General features: G+C 38.2%; 1 protein-coding gene across 1 annotated transcript in view; it reads left to right on the top strand.

Annotated features, from left to right (window-relative positions):
- The window catches only part of CCDC30 (coiled-coil domain containing 30), a 124,703-nt gene that overhangs the window by 11,179 nt on the left and 96,465 nt on the right, over positions 1-17,059 (top strand). Inside the window, 2 exon segments of the mRNA XM_088022852.1 lie at positions 10,599-10,670; positions 16,768-16,883. Of these exon segments, the coding sequence (XP_087878978.1) occupies positions 10,599-10,670; positions 16,768-16,883 (188 nt within the window).

Genomic DNA, 17,059 nt, shown 5'->3' with positions numbered 1-17,059 from the left:
TGGTTCATCACCCCTCCGATTTTCCCCTCTTCATTTTTCTCTTCCTACTTTCTTCTTCTTTTTTTTTTTAACATATAATATGTTATTTGTTTCAGGGGTACAGGTCTGTGATTCATCACTCTTAGACAATTCACAGCGCTCACCGTAGCACATACCTTCCCCAATGTCCATCACCCAACTACCCCATCCCTCCCACCCCCCACCACTCCAGCAACCCTCAGTTTGTTTCCTGAGATTAAGAATTCCTCATATCAGTAAGATCATATGATACACGTACTTCTCTGATTGACTTATTTCGCTTAGCATAATACCCTCTAGTTCTATCCACGTCGTTGGCAAATGGCAAGATTTCGTGTGTGTGTTTTTTTGATGGCTGCATAATATTCCGTGGTATATATATACACCACATCTTCTTTATCCATTCATCTGTTGATGGACATCTTGGCTCTTTCCATAGTTTGGCTATTGTGGACATTGCTGCTATAAACGTCGGGGTGCACGTACCCCTTCAGATCACTACATTTGTATCGCTGGGGAAAATACCCAATAGTGTGATTGCTGGGTCATACGGTAGCTCTATTTTCAACTTTTTGAGGCACCTCCATACTGTTTTCCAGAGTGATTACACCAGCTTGCATTCCCACCAACAGTGTAGGAGGGTTCCCCTTTCTCTGCATCCTTGCCAACATCTGTCATTTCCTGACTTGTTAATTTTAGCCATTCTGACTGGTGTGAGGAGGTATCTCATTGATGTTTTGATTTGGATTTCCCAGAGCCAAGCGATGTTGAGCACTTTTTCATGTGTCTGTTGGCCATTTGGATGTCTTCTTTGGAAAAGTGTCTGTTCATGTCTTCTGCCCACTTCTTGATTGGATTATTTGTTCTTTGGGTGTTGAGTTTGATAAGTTCTTTATCGATTTTGGATACTAGCCCTTTATCTGATGTGTCATTTGCAAATATCTTCTCCCATTCTGTCGGTTTTCTTTTGATTTTGTGGACTGTTTCCTTTGCTGTGCAAAAGCTTTTTATCTTGATGAAGTCCCAATAGTTCATTTTTGCCCTTGCTTCCCTTGCCTTTGGCAATGTTTCTAGGAAGAAGTTGCTGCGGCTGAGGTCAAAGAGGTTGCTGCCTGTGTTCTCCTTTAGGATTTTGATGGACTCCTGTCTCATGTTTAGGTCTTTCATCCATTTTGAGTCTATTTTTGTGTCTGGTATAAGGAAATGGTCCAGTTTCATTCTTTTGCATGTGGCTGTCCAATTTTTCCAACACCATTTGTTGAAGAGACTGTCTTTTTTCCATTGGACATTCTTTCCTGCTTTGTTGAAGATTAGTTGACCATAGAGTTGAGGGTCCATTTCTGGGCTCTCTATTCTGTTCCATTGATCTATGTGTCTGTTTTTGTGCCAGTACTGTACTGTCTTGATGATTACAGCTTTGTAATAGAGCTTGAAGTCCAGAATTGTGACGCCATCAGCTTTGCTTTTCTTTTTCAACATTCCTCTGGTTATTCAAGGTCTTTTCTGGTTCCATACAAATTTTAGGATTATTTGTTCCATTTCTTTGAAAAAAGTGGATGGTATTTTGATAGGGATTGCATTAAATGTGTAGATTGCTTCAGGTAGCATTGACATCTTCACAATGTTTGTTCCTCCAATCCATGAGCATGGAACGTTTTTCCATTTCTTTGTGTCTTCCTCAATTTCTTTCATGAGTATTTTATAGTTTTCTGAGTACAGATTCTTTGTCTCTTTGGTTAGATTTATTCCTAGGTATCTTATGGTTTTGGGTGCAGTTGTAAATGGGATTGACTCCTTAATTTCTCTTTCTTCTGTCTTGTTGTTGGTGTATAGAAATGCAACTGATTTCTGTGCATTGATTTTATATCCTGCCACTTTACTGAATTCCTGTATGAGTTCTAGAAGTTGTGGGGTGGAGTCTTTTGGGTTTTCCACATAAAGTATCATATCATCTGCAAAGAATGAGAGTTTGACTTTACCAATTCAGATGCCTTTTATTTCTTTTTGTTGTCTGATTGCTTTGGTTGGGCCTTCTAGTACTATGCTGAATAGCAGTGGTGATGGTGGACATCCATGCCATGTTCCTGACCTTAGGGGGAAAGCTCTCAGTTTTTCCCCATTGAGAATGATATTTGCTGTGGGTTTTTCATAGATGGCTTTTATGATATTGAGGTATGTACTCTCTATCCCTATACTCTGAAGAGTTTTAATCAAGAAAGGATGCTGTACTTTGTCAAATGCTTTTTCTGCATTGGTTCATGTGGTTCTTGTTCTTTCTTTTATTAATGTATTGTATCACATTGATTGATTTGCGGATGTTGAACCAACCTTGCAGCCCAGGAATAAATCCCACTTCGTCGTGGTGAATAATCCTCTCAATGTACTGTTGGATCCTATTGGCTAGTATTTTGGTGAGAATTTTGGCATCCATGTTCATCATGGATATTGGTCTGTAATTCTCCTTTTTGATGGGGTCTCTGTTTGGTTTTGGGATCAAGGTAATGGTGGCCTCATAAAATGAGTTTGGAAGTTTTCCTTCCATTTCTATTTTTTGGAACAGTTTCAGAAGAATAGGTATTAATTCTTCTTTAAATGTTTGGTAGAATTCCCCTGGGAAGGCATCTGACCCTGGACTCTTGTTTGTTGGGAGATTTTTTGATTAATGCTTCAATTTCCTTAGTGGTTATGGGTCTGTTCAGGTTTTCTATTTCCTCCTGGTTCAGTTTTGGTAGCTTATACGTCTCTAGGAATGCATCCATTTCTTCCAGATTATCTAATTTGAGGGCATATAGTTGCTCATAATATGTTCTTATAATTGTTTGTATTTCTTTGGTGTTGGTTGTGATCTCTCCTCTTTCATTCATGATTTTGTTGATTTGGGTCCTTTCTTTTTTCTTTTTGATAAGTCTGACCAGGGGTTTATCAATCTTATTAATTCTTTCAAAGAACCAGCTCCATTTCGTTGATCTCTTCTACTGTTCTTTTGGTTTCTATTTCATTGATTTCTGCTCTGCTCTTTACTATTTCTCTTCTCCTGCTGGGTTTAGGCTTTATTTGCTGTTCTTTCTCCAGCTCCTTTATGTGTGTGGTTAGGTTATGTATTTGAGAACTTTCTTTTTTTTTGAGAAAGGCTTGTATTGCTATATACTTTCCTCCTAGGACCGCCTTTGCTGCATCCCAAAGATTTTGAACAGTTGTGTTTTCATTTTCATTTGTTTCCATGAATTTTTTAAATTCTTCTTTAATTTCCTGGTTGACCCATTCATTCTTTAGTAGCATGCTCTTTAGCCTCCATGTATTTGAGTTCTTTCCAACTTTCCTCTTGTGATTGATTTCTAGTTTCAAAGTTTGTGGTCCAAGAATATGCAGGGAATGGTCCCATTCTTTTGGTACCAGCTGAGACCTGATTTGTGACCTAGGATGTGATCTATTCTGGAGAATGTTCCATGGGTACTAGAGAATAATGTATATTCTGTTGCTTTGAGATGGCATGTTCTGAATATATCTATGAAGTCCATCTGGTCCAGTGTGTCATTTAAAGTCTTTTTTTCCTTGTTGATCTTTTGCTTGGATGATCTGTCCATTTCAGTGAGGGGGTGTTAAAGTCCCCTACACTTACTGTATTGTTGTCAATGTGTTTCTTTGATTTTGTTATTAATTGGCTTATATAATTGGCTGCTCCTGTGTTAGGGGCATAGATATTTACAATTGTTAGATCTACTTGTTGGATAGACCTTTTAAGTATGATATAATGCTCTTCCTCATCTCTTATTATAGTCTTTGGTTTAAAATCTAATTTGTCTGATATAAGGATTGCCACCCCAGCTTTTTTTTTTGATGTCCATTAGCATGGTAAATGGTTTTCCACCCCCTCACTTTCCATCTGGAGGTATCTTTGGGTCTAAAATGAGTCTCTTGTAGACAGCATATCGATGGGTCTTTTTTTTTTTAATCCAGTCTGATACCCTGTGTCTTTTGATTGGGGCATTTAGCCCATTTACATTCAGCGTAACTATTGAAAGATATGAATTTAGTGTGATTATATTGCCTGTAAGGTGACTGTTATTGAGTATTGTCTCTGTCCCTTTCTGGTGTATGTTACTTTTAGGCTCTCTCCTTACTTAGAAACCCCCTCTCAATATTTCTTGTAGGGCTGGTTTGGTGTTGAAAATTCTTTTAGTTTTTGTTTGTCCCGGAAGCTTTTTATCTCTCCTTCAATTTTCAATGACAGCCGAGCTGGATATAGTATTCTTGGCTGCATATTTTTCTCGTTTAGTGCTCTGAATATATCATGCCAGTCCTTTCTGGCCTGCCAGGTCTCTGTGGATAGGTCTGCTGCCAATCTAATGTTTCTAACATTGTAGGTTACAGACCTCTTGTCCCGAGCTGCTTTCAGGATTTTCTCTTTGTCTCTGAGACTTGTGAGTTTTACTATTAGATGTCGGGGTTTTGACCTATTTTTATTGATTTTGAGGTGGGTTCTCTGTGCCTCCTGGATTTTGATGTCTGTTTCCTTCCCCAAATTAAGGAAACTCTCTGCTATAATTTGGTCCAATATACCTTCTGCCCCTCTCTCTCTTTCTTTGTCTTCTAGGATCCCAATTATTCTAATATTGTTTTGTCTTATGGTATCACTTATCTCTCGAATTCTGCCCTTGTGATCCAGTAGTTGTTTATCTCTCTTTTTCTCAGCTTCTTTATTCTCCATTGTTTGGTCTTCTATATCACTAATTCTCTCTTCTGCCTCATTTATCCTAGCAGTTAGAACCTCCAGTTTTGATTGCACCTCATTAATAGCCTTTTTGATTTCGACTTGGTTAGATTTTAGCTCTTTTATTTCTCCAGAAAGGGTTTCTTTATTATCATCCATGCGTTTTTCAAGCCTAGCTAGTATCTTTATAATCGTCATTCTGAACTCTAGTTCCAACATCTTAATAATGTCCATATGGATTAGGTCCCTGGCAGTTGGTACTGCCTCTTGTTCTTTTTTTTGAGGTGAGTTTTTCCATCTTGTTATTTTGTCCAGAGGAGAATAGATGAGTGGGAGAACAAAATGCTAACAGGGTAACAATGACCCCAGAAAAATATACACTAAGCAAATCAGAAGAGACCTCAAACCACGGGAAAAGAAAGGGAAAGAAAGAAAAAAGAAAAAAAAAGAATATGATCAAATATGATCAGGCTGATGAGCAGATCAGTGCCACACACTAGATTTTGGGCATATTTTGGTCTGTTAGAAGAAACTGCCTCCCAAAATTTTAAAGAAAGACAAACATATATGTACATAAATAAGGGTAAATATGAAAGGATGGAATATGACTCTAAAGATGAAAATTATAAGATTTTATAAAAGGAATTGATAAGATAAGAAGTTGGTTGAAAAAGAAAGAAGAGAAATTTAAAAAAACAAAAACAAAAAAAGAGAGAATGTGATCAGGCAGGAGACTAGAACAAAGCCATACACTATAGATTTAGGGTATATTTTGGTCTCTTAGAAGAAACTGTCTCCCAAAATTTTAAAGAGAGAACAACTTATATATATATACCAAAAATAAGGTTAACTACAATGAAGGGATAGAATTTGACTCTAAAAATGAAAAATAAAAAAGATATTGAAAAAAGGGATTGATAAGATGTTGGTTGAAAAAGGGAAAAAGAAAAATTCAAAAATAAATAGAAAAAGAAAAAAAAGAAAATTTAAAAAATGAACTTTGAAAGACTAAACAATCATGGGAAAAAAGCCATGAATTCTATGTGCTGTATTCCCCTATTGCTGGAGTTCTGCCATTCTCATTGATCGGTAAACTTGGTCTTGGCTGGCTGGTCTTGCTTCTGGGGCAGGGGCCTGTCGCAGTGGTTCTCAAATGTCTTTGCTGGAGGTGGAATTGCCCCATCCTTGCCGGGTCTGGGCTAAGAAATCTGCTCGGGTTTGCTCTTGGGAGCTTTTGTTCCCTGCAAGCTTTCCATACGGCTTTGGAGGACAAGAGTGAAAATGCCGGCCTCCCAATCTCCGCCCTGGAGGAGCTGAGAACTCGGGGCCCCACTCTTCAGTGCGCCCCCAGAGAAAAGCAGTCAATCACTCCCAACTCCCCGGTCTCTGCCCACACTCCGTGCTCACCCAGCCTGTGACCAAGCATTTCTATCTCTGGCACACGACCCCGTTTGGAGTCTCCAAACCCAGCCGATTCCTGCAGTGCGCTCCCGGGCTGCTCCTCCCGGGGTGGAGGGGGGGAAGGGGAGTCTCCCTGGATCTGCCACTTGTTGGGTCCCTGCTGGAAGAGAAGTGGCCAGACTGTGCCCCGAATCATGGTTTATGGCAACCCCGAGCTGAGAGCCCACTCCTCAGCTCTGTCTCTGCAGCCAGCTTCCCTGCTCCGATACCTGGGAGCTCTGCCACACTCAGGCACCCCCTGATTTCTGTGACCCCGAGGGTCCTGAGACCACACTGTCAGGTTCCAACCCCCCCCAACCCCCGCTTGCCACTGGAGCGACATCCCTCAGTGGAATAGACTTCTAAAATTTCCGATTTTGTGCTCCATGGCTCTATCACTTGCCAGTAGTGGCTGACGGAGGTTCCCTCCCCCTGCTGTCTATCTTCCCAAATATTGCCTTGGATTCACTTCTCTGCATGTCCTACCTTCCAGAAAGTGGTTGCTTTTCTGTTCAGAGAGTTGTTGCTATTCTCTTCTCCGATCTCCTGTTGAGTTCGTAGGTGTTCAAAATGGTTTGATCCCTATCCAGCTGAATTCCTGAGACCAGACAAAATTTAGGTCTCCTACTCCTCCGCCATCTTGCTCCTCCTATAAAAGCCTTTTCTATATCACTACAAGGTTTTTTAAAGTGTTCATCCCTATAGTGTTTTATTGTGCTTTTATGCTTTAATTGTTTATATTTAAATCTTCCCTTTATCAACAATTTATTTTAGCATAAAGTTTAAACTTTAAAAATTATCCCCTTTCTATATTTGTAATTTACAATGATTAAGAAATTAGGCCAATTTTCAAATGCAGTATATAGGTTACTTTAGGATCATATCTTTAAAGTGTTAAATGTTAAAACAGTAAAGATTCTGCCAAATTGATATGGATTTAAAAACAAAGAATATCAGGAGGGTTGAAATTTTGTTAAGAATGTGTTTTAAGGGCACCTGGGTGGCTCTGTCGGTTGAGCGTCTGCCTTCGGCTCAGGTCATGATCCCAGGGTCCTGGGATCAAGTCCTGCATTGGGCTCTTTATTCAGTAGGGAGCCTGCTTCTCTCTCTCCCTCTGCCTGCTCCCCCTGCTTGTGCTCTCTCTCTCTCTCTCTGTGTCAAATAAATAAATAAAATATTTTTTTAAAAAGGTATGTGTTTTCAACAGTGAACACAAATGAAATTTTTGGAATATGGGATTGTTCTATATCCTGATAGGGTTGGTGGGTACACCATTATATTTGTCACAATTCACTGAACTGTACACCTAAAAGGGTGAATTTTACTGTATGCAAGCTATACACCCAATTTTTTTTAATTTTTTATTGTTATGTTAATCACCATACATTACATCATTAGTTTTTGATGTAGTGTTCCATGATTCATTGTTTGTGCATAACACCCAGTCCTCCACGCAGAATGTGCCCTCTTTAATACCCATCACCAGGCTAACCCATCCCCCTACCCTCCTCCCCTCTAGAACCCTCAGTTTGTTTTTCGGAGTCCATCATCTCTCATGGTTCATCTCCCCCTCTGACTTACTCCCCTTCATTCCTCCCCTCCTGCTATCTTCTTCTTTTTCTTTTTTCTTAACATATGTTGCATTATTTGTTTCAGAAGGACAGATCTGTGATTCAACAGTTTTGCACAATTCACAACGCTCACCATAGCACATACCCTACCCACTGTCTATCACCCAGCCACCCCATCCCTCCCACCCCCCACCACTCCAGCAACACTCAGTTTGTTTCCTGAGATTAAGAATTCCTCATATCAGTGAGGTCATATGATACATGTCTTTCTCTGATTGACTTATTTCACTCAGCATAACACCCTCCAGTTCCATCCATGTCATTGCAAATGGCAAGATCTCATTCCTTTTTATGGCTGCATAATATTCCATTGTATACACCCAATTTTAAATAAAGAAAAGAAATTTGACTGTGTGAGTATGATGAGAAGCAGTCTTTGCTGCTTGCAATACAGAAGGAGAAAGGTAAAGCAGGACACCCATTCCTCTTAGTTACATTTGGACACAACACCATCACATGGCCCCCTCTTCCATCAGCAGTTGATTAGTCTGGTAGATCCTAAACTATTAACTGAAAGCTGTCTCCCCAGTAAGTATACTGGGGGACTGTTGGGAAGCTGAATTAGCAAGTCCTTTAAAAATATATGTAGTATCAAAAAATAAAATAAATTAGTACCAATGTGTGCCCTATGTATAACTTCTTGAGTCATCAGTTTATAAGTCAGAATGTATTTCTAGGTAACTGTGTTATATGACAGTGTTTACCAACTATTAGTCTACTTCTTTAAACAAACTGATTTATTTATTTATTTATTTTTAAAGATTTTATTTATTTGAAAGAGAGAGAGCAGGAGCAGGGGAGAGGGGCAGAGGGAAAAGGAGAAGCAAACTTCCTACTGAGCAGTGATCCTGATGCAGGGCTGGATCCCAGGACCCCAAGATCATGACCTGAGCTGAAGGGCACGCCACCCATGTGCCCCCAAAATGACTCTTTTGGATGAAGTACTCTATTTTAGTTTATTTTCTAGCTCTCTCTATATCATATCCAAAAATTTGGATGGGAATTAAAAATTTTGGATAACAACAAAGATTTTTTTAAGAATAAAAAAGAATTCGTATCAGATATTTAGAGTATTCATCAATAAATAAATTGAAATAAAAAGATGAATTTTTTTAAATTTAAAGGAATTATTATTATTACTTTTTAAAGATTTTTTTTAAGATTTTATTTATTTATTTGACAGAGAGAGACACAGCAAGAGAGGGAACACAAGCAGGGGGAGTGGGAGAGGGAGAAACAGGCTTCCCATCAAGCAGGGAGCCGGATATGGGGCTCGATTCCAGGACCCTGGGATCATGACCTGAGCCGAAGGCAGACGTGTAACGACTGAGCCACCCAGGTGCCCCTGTAAAATTCTCAGCTGTCTAAGGACTTCCTGGTTTGGCCCTTGCCTATCTATCCAGCTTCATATCCCACAATTCCCATAATCTTTTGCACTGTAGGCCCAAGCAATATTAGACTACATGTAGTTCCCAGAGCACTCAATGTTCTCTCCTACCCTCTCTCCTTCACTTATGCTTTCCCTCTTTCTGGAACATCCTTCCACCTGCTATCATTCTATTCCCTTCCTTCATAGACGAACACATTGGAAAACCATTGTTTTAGTAAAACAGCAGCTATTCTCACAGCTCTGGCACAGTGTACTCAAGCAGACCTGAGTGCAGATCCCAGCTTTACCACTTACTAGTTGTGTGACACTGAGCAAGTTGCTTAATTTTTCTGAGCCTCCTTAAAAATGGGAATGCTAATATTTACTTTGAAGATTTGTTCTGATGTTAATATATCTGACACTAGTAGCTGCTGCTGTTGTCAGCAGTGGCAGAAATAGTATTGTTATGGTCAGGAATATAATTTTAGCTGAATCTGGTAGATTCGACTGGGATTTAGTCTGAAGAATTGAGTGTTTTGGGAGTAATAATAAAACATGCACAATTGTGCCAATGTATTTACTTTGTGATTAGGAATGACCTCTTATAAGGTTCACGTTAGTCTCTTATTTCTGGGAGGTTCTTCGGAAGCCCACCAAACATATCACTGGTAATGACTAGATCTCAGGAGGCAAAGTGATAAAACCTGGATTAGAGAACCCAAATCCAGTTGCCTCCAAAGCCCCATGTTCTTGCCCTATACCATTCTGCCATCTTCATATAATTCTTGAATGGTATCAAAAGGTATTTCCTGAAATTTTGTTGTCTTGATATTTCTAGCAACAACTGGTAAAATTCTTTTTTAAAAAAAGATTTATTTTATTTGGAGAGATTGCATGTATGGTGTGGGGGAGGGGCAGAGGGAGAGGAAGAGAGAGAATCTCAAATAGACTCCCTGTTGAATGCAGAGCCCAGTTCGAGGCTTGATCTCATGACCCTGAGATCATGACCTGCGCTTAAATCAGCCATTGCAGGTGCCCCACTACTGGTAAAATTCTACATATTACTAATTGCAGGAATTAATTTTAAGTATTTCTGAGTTTAATTGAAGCTGATAGTACCGTGCTTAAAAAGTTTTGTTGCTCCTATTGAGTATAGTGGTCCAAGCTCTTCAACATGGACTCTAGTTAGGGAAACAGAAATATTACATAATTTGAGTTTGGTATATGATCACATAATCAGGAATAATGATAGGATGCAGTAGGAACACTAAGAGAAGGAGTCTGGAAAAGTTTCCTGGAGGTGACATTTATGTAGAAACTGAAAGGACAATCAGCAGAAAGGGAGTGTTCCGAAGAAAGAGAATCATTTTAAATTTGATCATTACACTAACCATTTGCTCCTTACAGAAATATTTTCTTTTTTCTTTAGATTCTGCCCTTGAGAAGGCTCAGCTAGAAATTGAGAAACTGAAAGAAAATTTGACAAAACTGAAAGAAAATGGTGAGTCATGCATGTCAGCAGATATAATATTTAATAATACATTAAACAATAAGTTTATTATACATGTTTTAACATAATATCCTTAATAATAATAAGAAAGCACTATTATTGCCACTGTTATTACTTATTCCTACTACTATAACTACTAGTACCACTTATTGCTTACTAAGTACTGGGTGCCTTATATGTATGTATTAACTCTAATCCTCACGACAATTCCAAGTAGTGAGTATTATTATTCCCATTTCAAAGACAAAGAAGCTGAGTTATGGCAAGGTTAAGTGAGTTATCCATTAGCTACATTAAGTATTAACGAATTAAGTAATGTAGAGCTGGTATTTGAACCCATATATATCTGACTCCAAAACCTGTGGTCAACACAAATAATACATATCTTACCACTGAGATCAAAACACCTTATGATGAATTTAACAATACCTCACACAGATTTGTTCACCCAGAAGCCAACAGACTTGTAATCCCTGGTGAATTTGTTAATCTGACCCTAGTTTGACTATGTACAAATGTTACCAGCTATAAATAATACAACAAAATTTAAGTGTTATAATGGTAGCAACTACAAAAATAATTAAAAACATGTTACCCGTTTTATTTATTTATTTATTTATTTATTTATTTATTTATTTATTTATTTATTATGTTAGTCACCATACAGTACTACATTAATTTTTGATATAGTGTACCATGATTCATTGTTTGCGTATAACACCCAGTGCTCATTGCAATACGTGCCCTCCTTAATACCCACCACCCGGCTAACCCATCCCTCCACCCCCCTCCCCTCTGAAACCCTCAGTTTGTTTCCCAGAGTCCATAGCATGTTACCCATTTTAAATAATTCTAAAACTAGGTTTCCCAGTGATATTGTGATTTATAAGAAATATATATTTGGTCTTTGTCTCTGCTTCTTTTTTTAAAATTTTTATTGTAATTCAATTAATTAACATATAATGTTTTATTGGTTTCAGAGGTACAGGTCTGTGATTCATCAGTCTCATATATACCTAGTGCTCATTACATGCCCTCCTTAATGCTCATCACCCAGTTACCCCATCCCCCCACCTCCCTCCCCTCCAACAACCCTCAGTTTGTTTCCTATGATTAAGAGTCTCTTATGGTTTGTCTCCCTCTCTAGTTTCATCTTGTTTTATTTTTTCTTCTCTTCCCCTATGATCCTCTGTTTTGTTTCTTAAATTCCACATATCAGTGAGATCATATGATAATTGTCTTTCTCTGATTGACTTATTTCACTTAGCGTAATACCCTCTAGTTCCAACCACATTGTTGCAAATGGCAAGATTTCATTTTCTGATGGCTGCATAATAATCCAGTGTGTGTGTGTGTGTGTGTGTGTGTATACACCACATCTTCTTTATCCATTCATTTGTCATGTTGGCCCTGTTTCTGGCACAAAGCTTCTAAAACCCTTGAAATTTCTTGTGATGGGAGTGATAAAAAATGTCTTTTGTTATGTTAATGAGGACTTTTGGAAAGCCCCTAGGTTACCAGAGGCTGGAAGAGGACAGTGGCTAGCGATTGAGTTCAGTCAGCAATGGCCAGTGATTTTGTCAATCATGCCTATGAATGAAACCTTTATAAAAACCCAAAAAGATAGGGTCTGGAGAGCTTTCTGGGTTGGTGACCACATGGATATTTGGCAACAGTGGTGTGCACAGAGAGGATATGGAAGCTCCTGATCCTTTTTCTTAATACTTTGCCCCATGCATCTCTCCCGTCTGGCTATTCTTATAATAAACTGGTAATCTGGTGAGTAAAATGTTTCTCTAAATTCTGTGAGCCACTCTAAAAAATTAATCAAACGAAGATGGGGGTCGTGGCAACCTCTGGTTTATAACCAGTTAGTCAGAAGCACAGGTAACAAGATGGGTTTGTCATTGGCATCTTAAGTGGTGGGCATTCTTGTGGGACTTAGCCCTTACCTGTGGAATCTGCTGCTGTCTCGAGCTAGATAGTGTCAGAATTGAGTTGAATTATAAGATACCTGGCTAGTGTCCAAGAATTGCCTGGATGTGTGGGGAAAAAGAACCCCACACATTGTAATTGGTGATGAAGATTATTAACCCTCGGGCATCTGGGTGGCTCAGTCGTTAAGCATCTGCCTTCAGCTCAGGTCATGATCCCAGGGTCCTGGGATCGAGTCCCACATCGGGCTCCCTGCTCAGCGGGAAGCCTGCTTCTCCCTCTCCCACTCCCCCTGCTTGTGTTCCCTCTCTTGCTGTGTCTCTCTCTGTCAAATAAATAAATAAAGTCTTTACAAAAAAAAAAAGAAAAGAAAAAAGATTATTAACCCTCCTTTTCAAAAATACATGAATACAATTATAACATGAGCACTGCTTCCTTAGTAACTGATAAAACAAGAAAACAAAATCAGTAAGGATAAAGACTTAAGAATAGTACCGGCCAATATGACCAAATTGATAATTATAGAAAACTCCACCAAATCACAGGTTCTTTTCAAGTACACATGGAACATTCACAAGGAGAGGCCGTACTGAGCCATAAAACAACTTTCTGTGGAAGAACTGAAATCACACAAATTGTGTTCTCTGACCGTAATAGAATTAAACTAAGAATCAATAACAGAAGTATATTTAGACAATCCCCCAATATTTGGAAGCCAAACAAGATATTTCTAAACTGCCATGCCTTCAGAGAAAAAATCACAAGGGATATTAGAAAATATTTTCCATGAGTTAACTTGAATGAAAATGAAAAAAAAACATATAAATATTTGGGGGGAAGTGACTAAATCCGTGCTTGGATGGGAATTTATACCATTTAATGCTTATACCAGAAATCAAGAAAGGACTCAAAGTGATCCAACCTTTCACCTTAAAAACCCAGAATAAGAAGAGCAAATTAATTCCAAAGCAAGTGAAATGAAAGGGGTATTAAAAATAAGAGTGGAAGTCAATAAAATTAAAGACAGAACCACAAGAGAGTAAATTATGGAACCAAGAGTGGTTCTTTGGAAGGATCAATAACACTGGTAAACTTCTAATTAGATTGATCATGAAAAAAAGAAGACAACAAATCACCAATATAAGAAACGATAGAAAGAACATTTCTACAGACCAAAAAGACAATAAGGGAGTATTTTGAACAACTTTATGCCACTATATTTGATGACCATTATGACATGAACACCTTCCTTCAAAGACAAACTACCAAACCTCACTCAAGAAGAAATCTGCCAAAGGAATTGAATTTGTAGTTAAAAATCTTCCCATGAAGAAAACTCTAGGCTTAGATATCTAAAAAAATTTTTTTAATTAATAATACTAATTTTACATAAAGTCTTCCAGAAAATTGAAGTAGCCAAAATACTTTCCAACTTTTAAGAGGTCAGTATTACCTTGATATCAAAACCAGATGAAGATATTACATTATCACTAATGACTATAGAAGAACTTGTAAAAGTACAGAGAGTAAGAAGTAACTTTTGGGGTAGAAAAATTAAGTTGTGTTTATCCGCAATGGATTGGCTAACTAAGTGACTGTGTATCTATTAATAAGGACATAGATCTATGTGCACAGATGTGAACAGATGTTTATGATATATTATCAAGTGAAAAAAGCAAGTTGTAGAGTGATATATGTGGTATAATGCTATTTTGGTTTTTATTTTTTGGGTGTATGTGTCTGTGTGTGTATGTCCACAGGACCGCTATGAGGTGGTACACATCAATGTATGGCAATAAAGTTGTAAAGACACTGGAATAATTTTGTATAAGTTGTAAATAGCTGCTGCCCTGAGTCTTTCAGCTGTCTCCCACCTACCCCAGCAATCCCAGCTCCTCCCCACCCCTTGTCTTCCCAGCCACTAAAGGGATAATACTTGGCAGTTCTCTAGCACTCTTCTCTGGAGCTATGTTCTTATAGGCGAGGGCCCATGCTTTAGCAATTGTTAAATATTTTTAATACAACCCTTGTCTGAAGAATATGCATATAAAATATTTTGAAGAATATTTACTAAGTATTAACGATATTATTTTAGGTCAGCGTGGTGAATAAGGATTAGATGACAATATTCACTTTGAACATAACTGTATAGTTTTTCTTTTTTAAAAAAAGCCTATATTCCATTTGTGATCAGCAAAACAATATTGCATTTAAAACAAGTCATTATTTGGAGCACCAGGGTGGTGGAGTTGGTTGTGTCCCACTCTTGGTTTCAGCTCAGGCCTGACCTGTGTTGTGAGATTGAACCCTGCATTAGGCTCCGCACCTAGTGTGGAGTCTGCTTGGGTTTCTCTCTCCCTCTCTCTCTGGCTGTCCCCCCCACACACACTCTCTCTCTCTCTCTAAAATAAATAAATCAATGTTTAAAACAAGCCATTATTCAAATGCATCTTTGAGATTTATGAAAACTGAAATTCTGGTAACATTCAGTGGAGAAATGGGCAGTGTCATTGCACAGAATGTAACTTTGTACAATCTTTTTAAAGAGTAATTTGGCAATATCTATTACATTTTCTAAATGCACATATCCTCTGATCCAGCTGTCCCATTTCTGGGGATTTATTTTTTGGAAATAATGTCATAAGTGCCTAAAGATTGATAAACAAGGATAATGATTTTAGAATTGTTTATAAGAGTAAAGCATTGGCAACACACCCGAATCTTGTTCAGTAGGGGAAAAGTGACACACATTATGGCACATTTGGACAATGGTGCACTGTGCAGAACAAAATGAGAGACTGGATGAAGACTGATATAAGTGGTATATGAATAAGATGGACTAAAGAGTAGAGAGGAATAAATTATCAATATGACAGATGGAATCCCCAAAATATATATTGAGCGAAAGAAGCCTGACACAAAAAATACGTATATTAAGATTCCATTTGTAGGAAGAGCAAGAACCAGTAAAACTAACCTAAAAATAGTTCCAATGAGAAATGGAAAGTGACTTTATAAGGGTTGTCCTGTACAGACAGCCATGACATATTCACAAGTGGTAAAGTTGCAGACAGATTATGTAGCATCGTTTAAATCTTTAAAAAAAACTGCACAGGCCAAAAACCAAATGTCTCTGTCTCTGTCTCTCTCATTATATATCACATCCACTTGCACATACTGAGTGGGATTGCGAATGATTTTTTTTTCTTTTTGCTGTGTTTTCAGCACTTTTCAAATTAAAAAAAAATTACATACTAAGGGAGAAAAAATAAGAAGTGGAAAAAAGAAAAATGAAGAAAGAAAAAAACACAAGGAATAATTAATGAAGGCGATGAAGAAGGAAAACAAAGGACACTTTAAAGCAGAAGAAAAATAAGAGAAATATGAGCAGAAGTAGTTTAAAAGAACAGGCGATGAAGAAGGAAACAGGCGATGAAGAAGGAAAACAAAGGAGACTTTAAAGCAGAAGAAAAATAAGAGAAATATAAGCAGAAGTGGCTCAAAAGAAACAGCCACAAATTCAGGAAAGTCTCGGGCAGCAAGTTTGCAATACTGAAACTGATGAGCGCTGGAAAGAGCAGGTCTTACCGTGAGGTGCTAAGCTCAGAGTAGACTACTATTTTATGGGCTGTGGTGCAGGCAGAAAGATGGTTTTGATGCATGAACTTGATTTAGCTAGGAAAATCTATCCATTTGCTGCTCATGGCTCACCACTTGTCATCCGTGGGGCCCTGCTGTTGCTGAGTAAAAGAAAAGTGTCTAGGAGTATATGTGGTGTGTAAGAGAGACAGGACCCCAAGCAAGATGGGAAGATCATTTTCTCGGTTGTATAACTTTTAGGAGGTAGGTCCCACTGCTTTAAAAGTACAATTCCTCGAAGACCCTCTATTGCTGGAAATCCTATTCTCAAAATATCCAGCTCATTAGTCTGGTGTGAATAATAAAAAAGTTCTGTTCTCTTTGGATAGGTTGGTAGAATATTCTAGGGCTGGACTTGAGAGTGTAGCAGCTCTCCTGTGCAGAGAATCACATACGCAGAGACATGGTAGGACTGATGAGAAGGCAGGAAATAGCACTTCCTTGGTTTTAAAGTTAGTCCCTCAAATTAAAACTTTGATCCAATTGAGCCAACTGTGTCTGTTCTCTATTTTAGATTCAGTTGACCTATAGAAAGCAAGGGAACATAATCAGAGACTGGATGAGGAAATTCTGGCTTTAAGAAATTGGGTTCAATCACTGGACTCAGAAAAAGAAGTGCTTGAAGAAGTGGTAAGTTGTTTTAATATAATTTGTTCTTAGAATTTATTTAAATGTGTATAAAATAACAATCAGCAGCTAGAGCATTATATGCATATTAGTAAGGACTGATCCTGCTAGCTAGAGTACCCCAAATAGATGCCATACTCCAACCTAGGTGCAGTCTATCAGTATTTATGTTTTATACA

This window comes from Eumetopias jubatus, unplaced genomic scaffold (genome assembly GCF_037043125.1).
Source record: "Eumetopias jubatus isolate StellerSeaLion01/CBP00866 unplaced genomic scaffold, mEumJub1_p1.0 scaffold_4, whole genome shotgun sequence".
NCBI classification, from domain to species: domain Eukaryota; kingdom Metazoa; phylum Chordata; class Mammalia; order Carnivora; family Otariidae; genus Eumetopias; species Eumetopias jubatus.
This window is presented reverse-complemented; position numbering and strand designations above follow the sequence as displayed.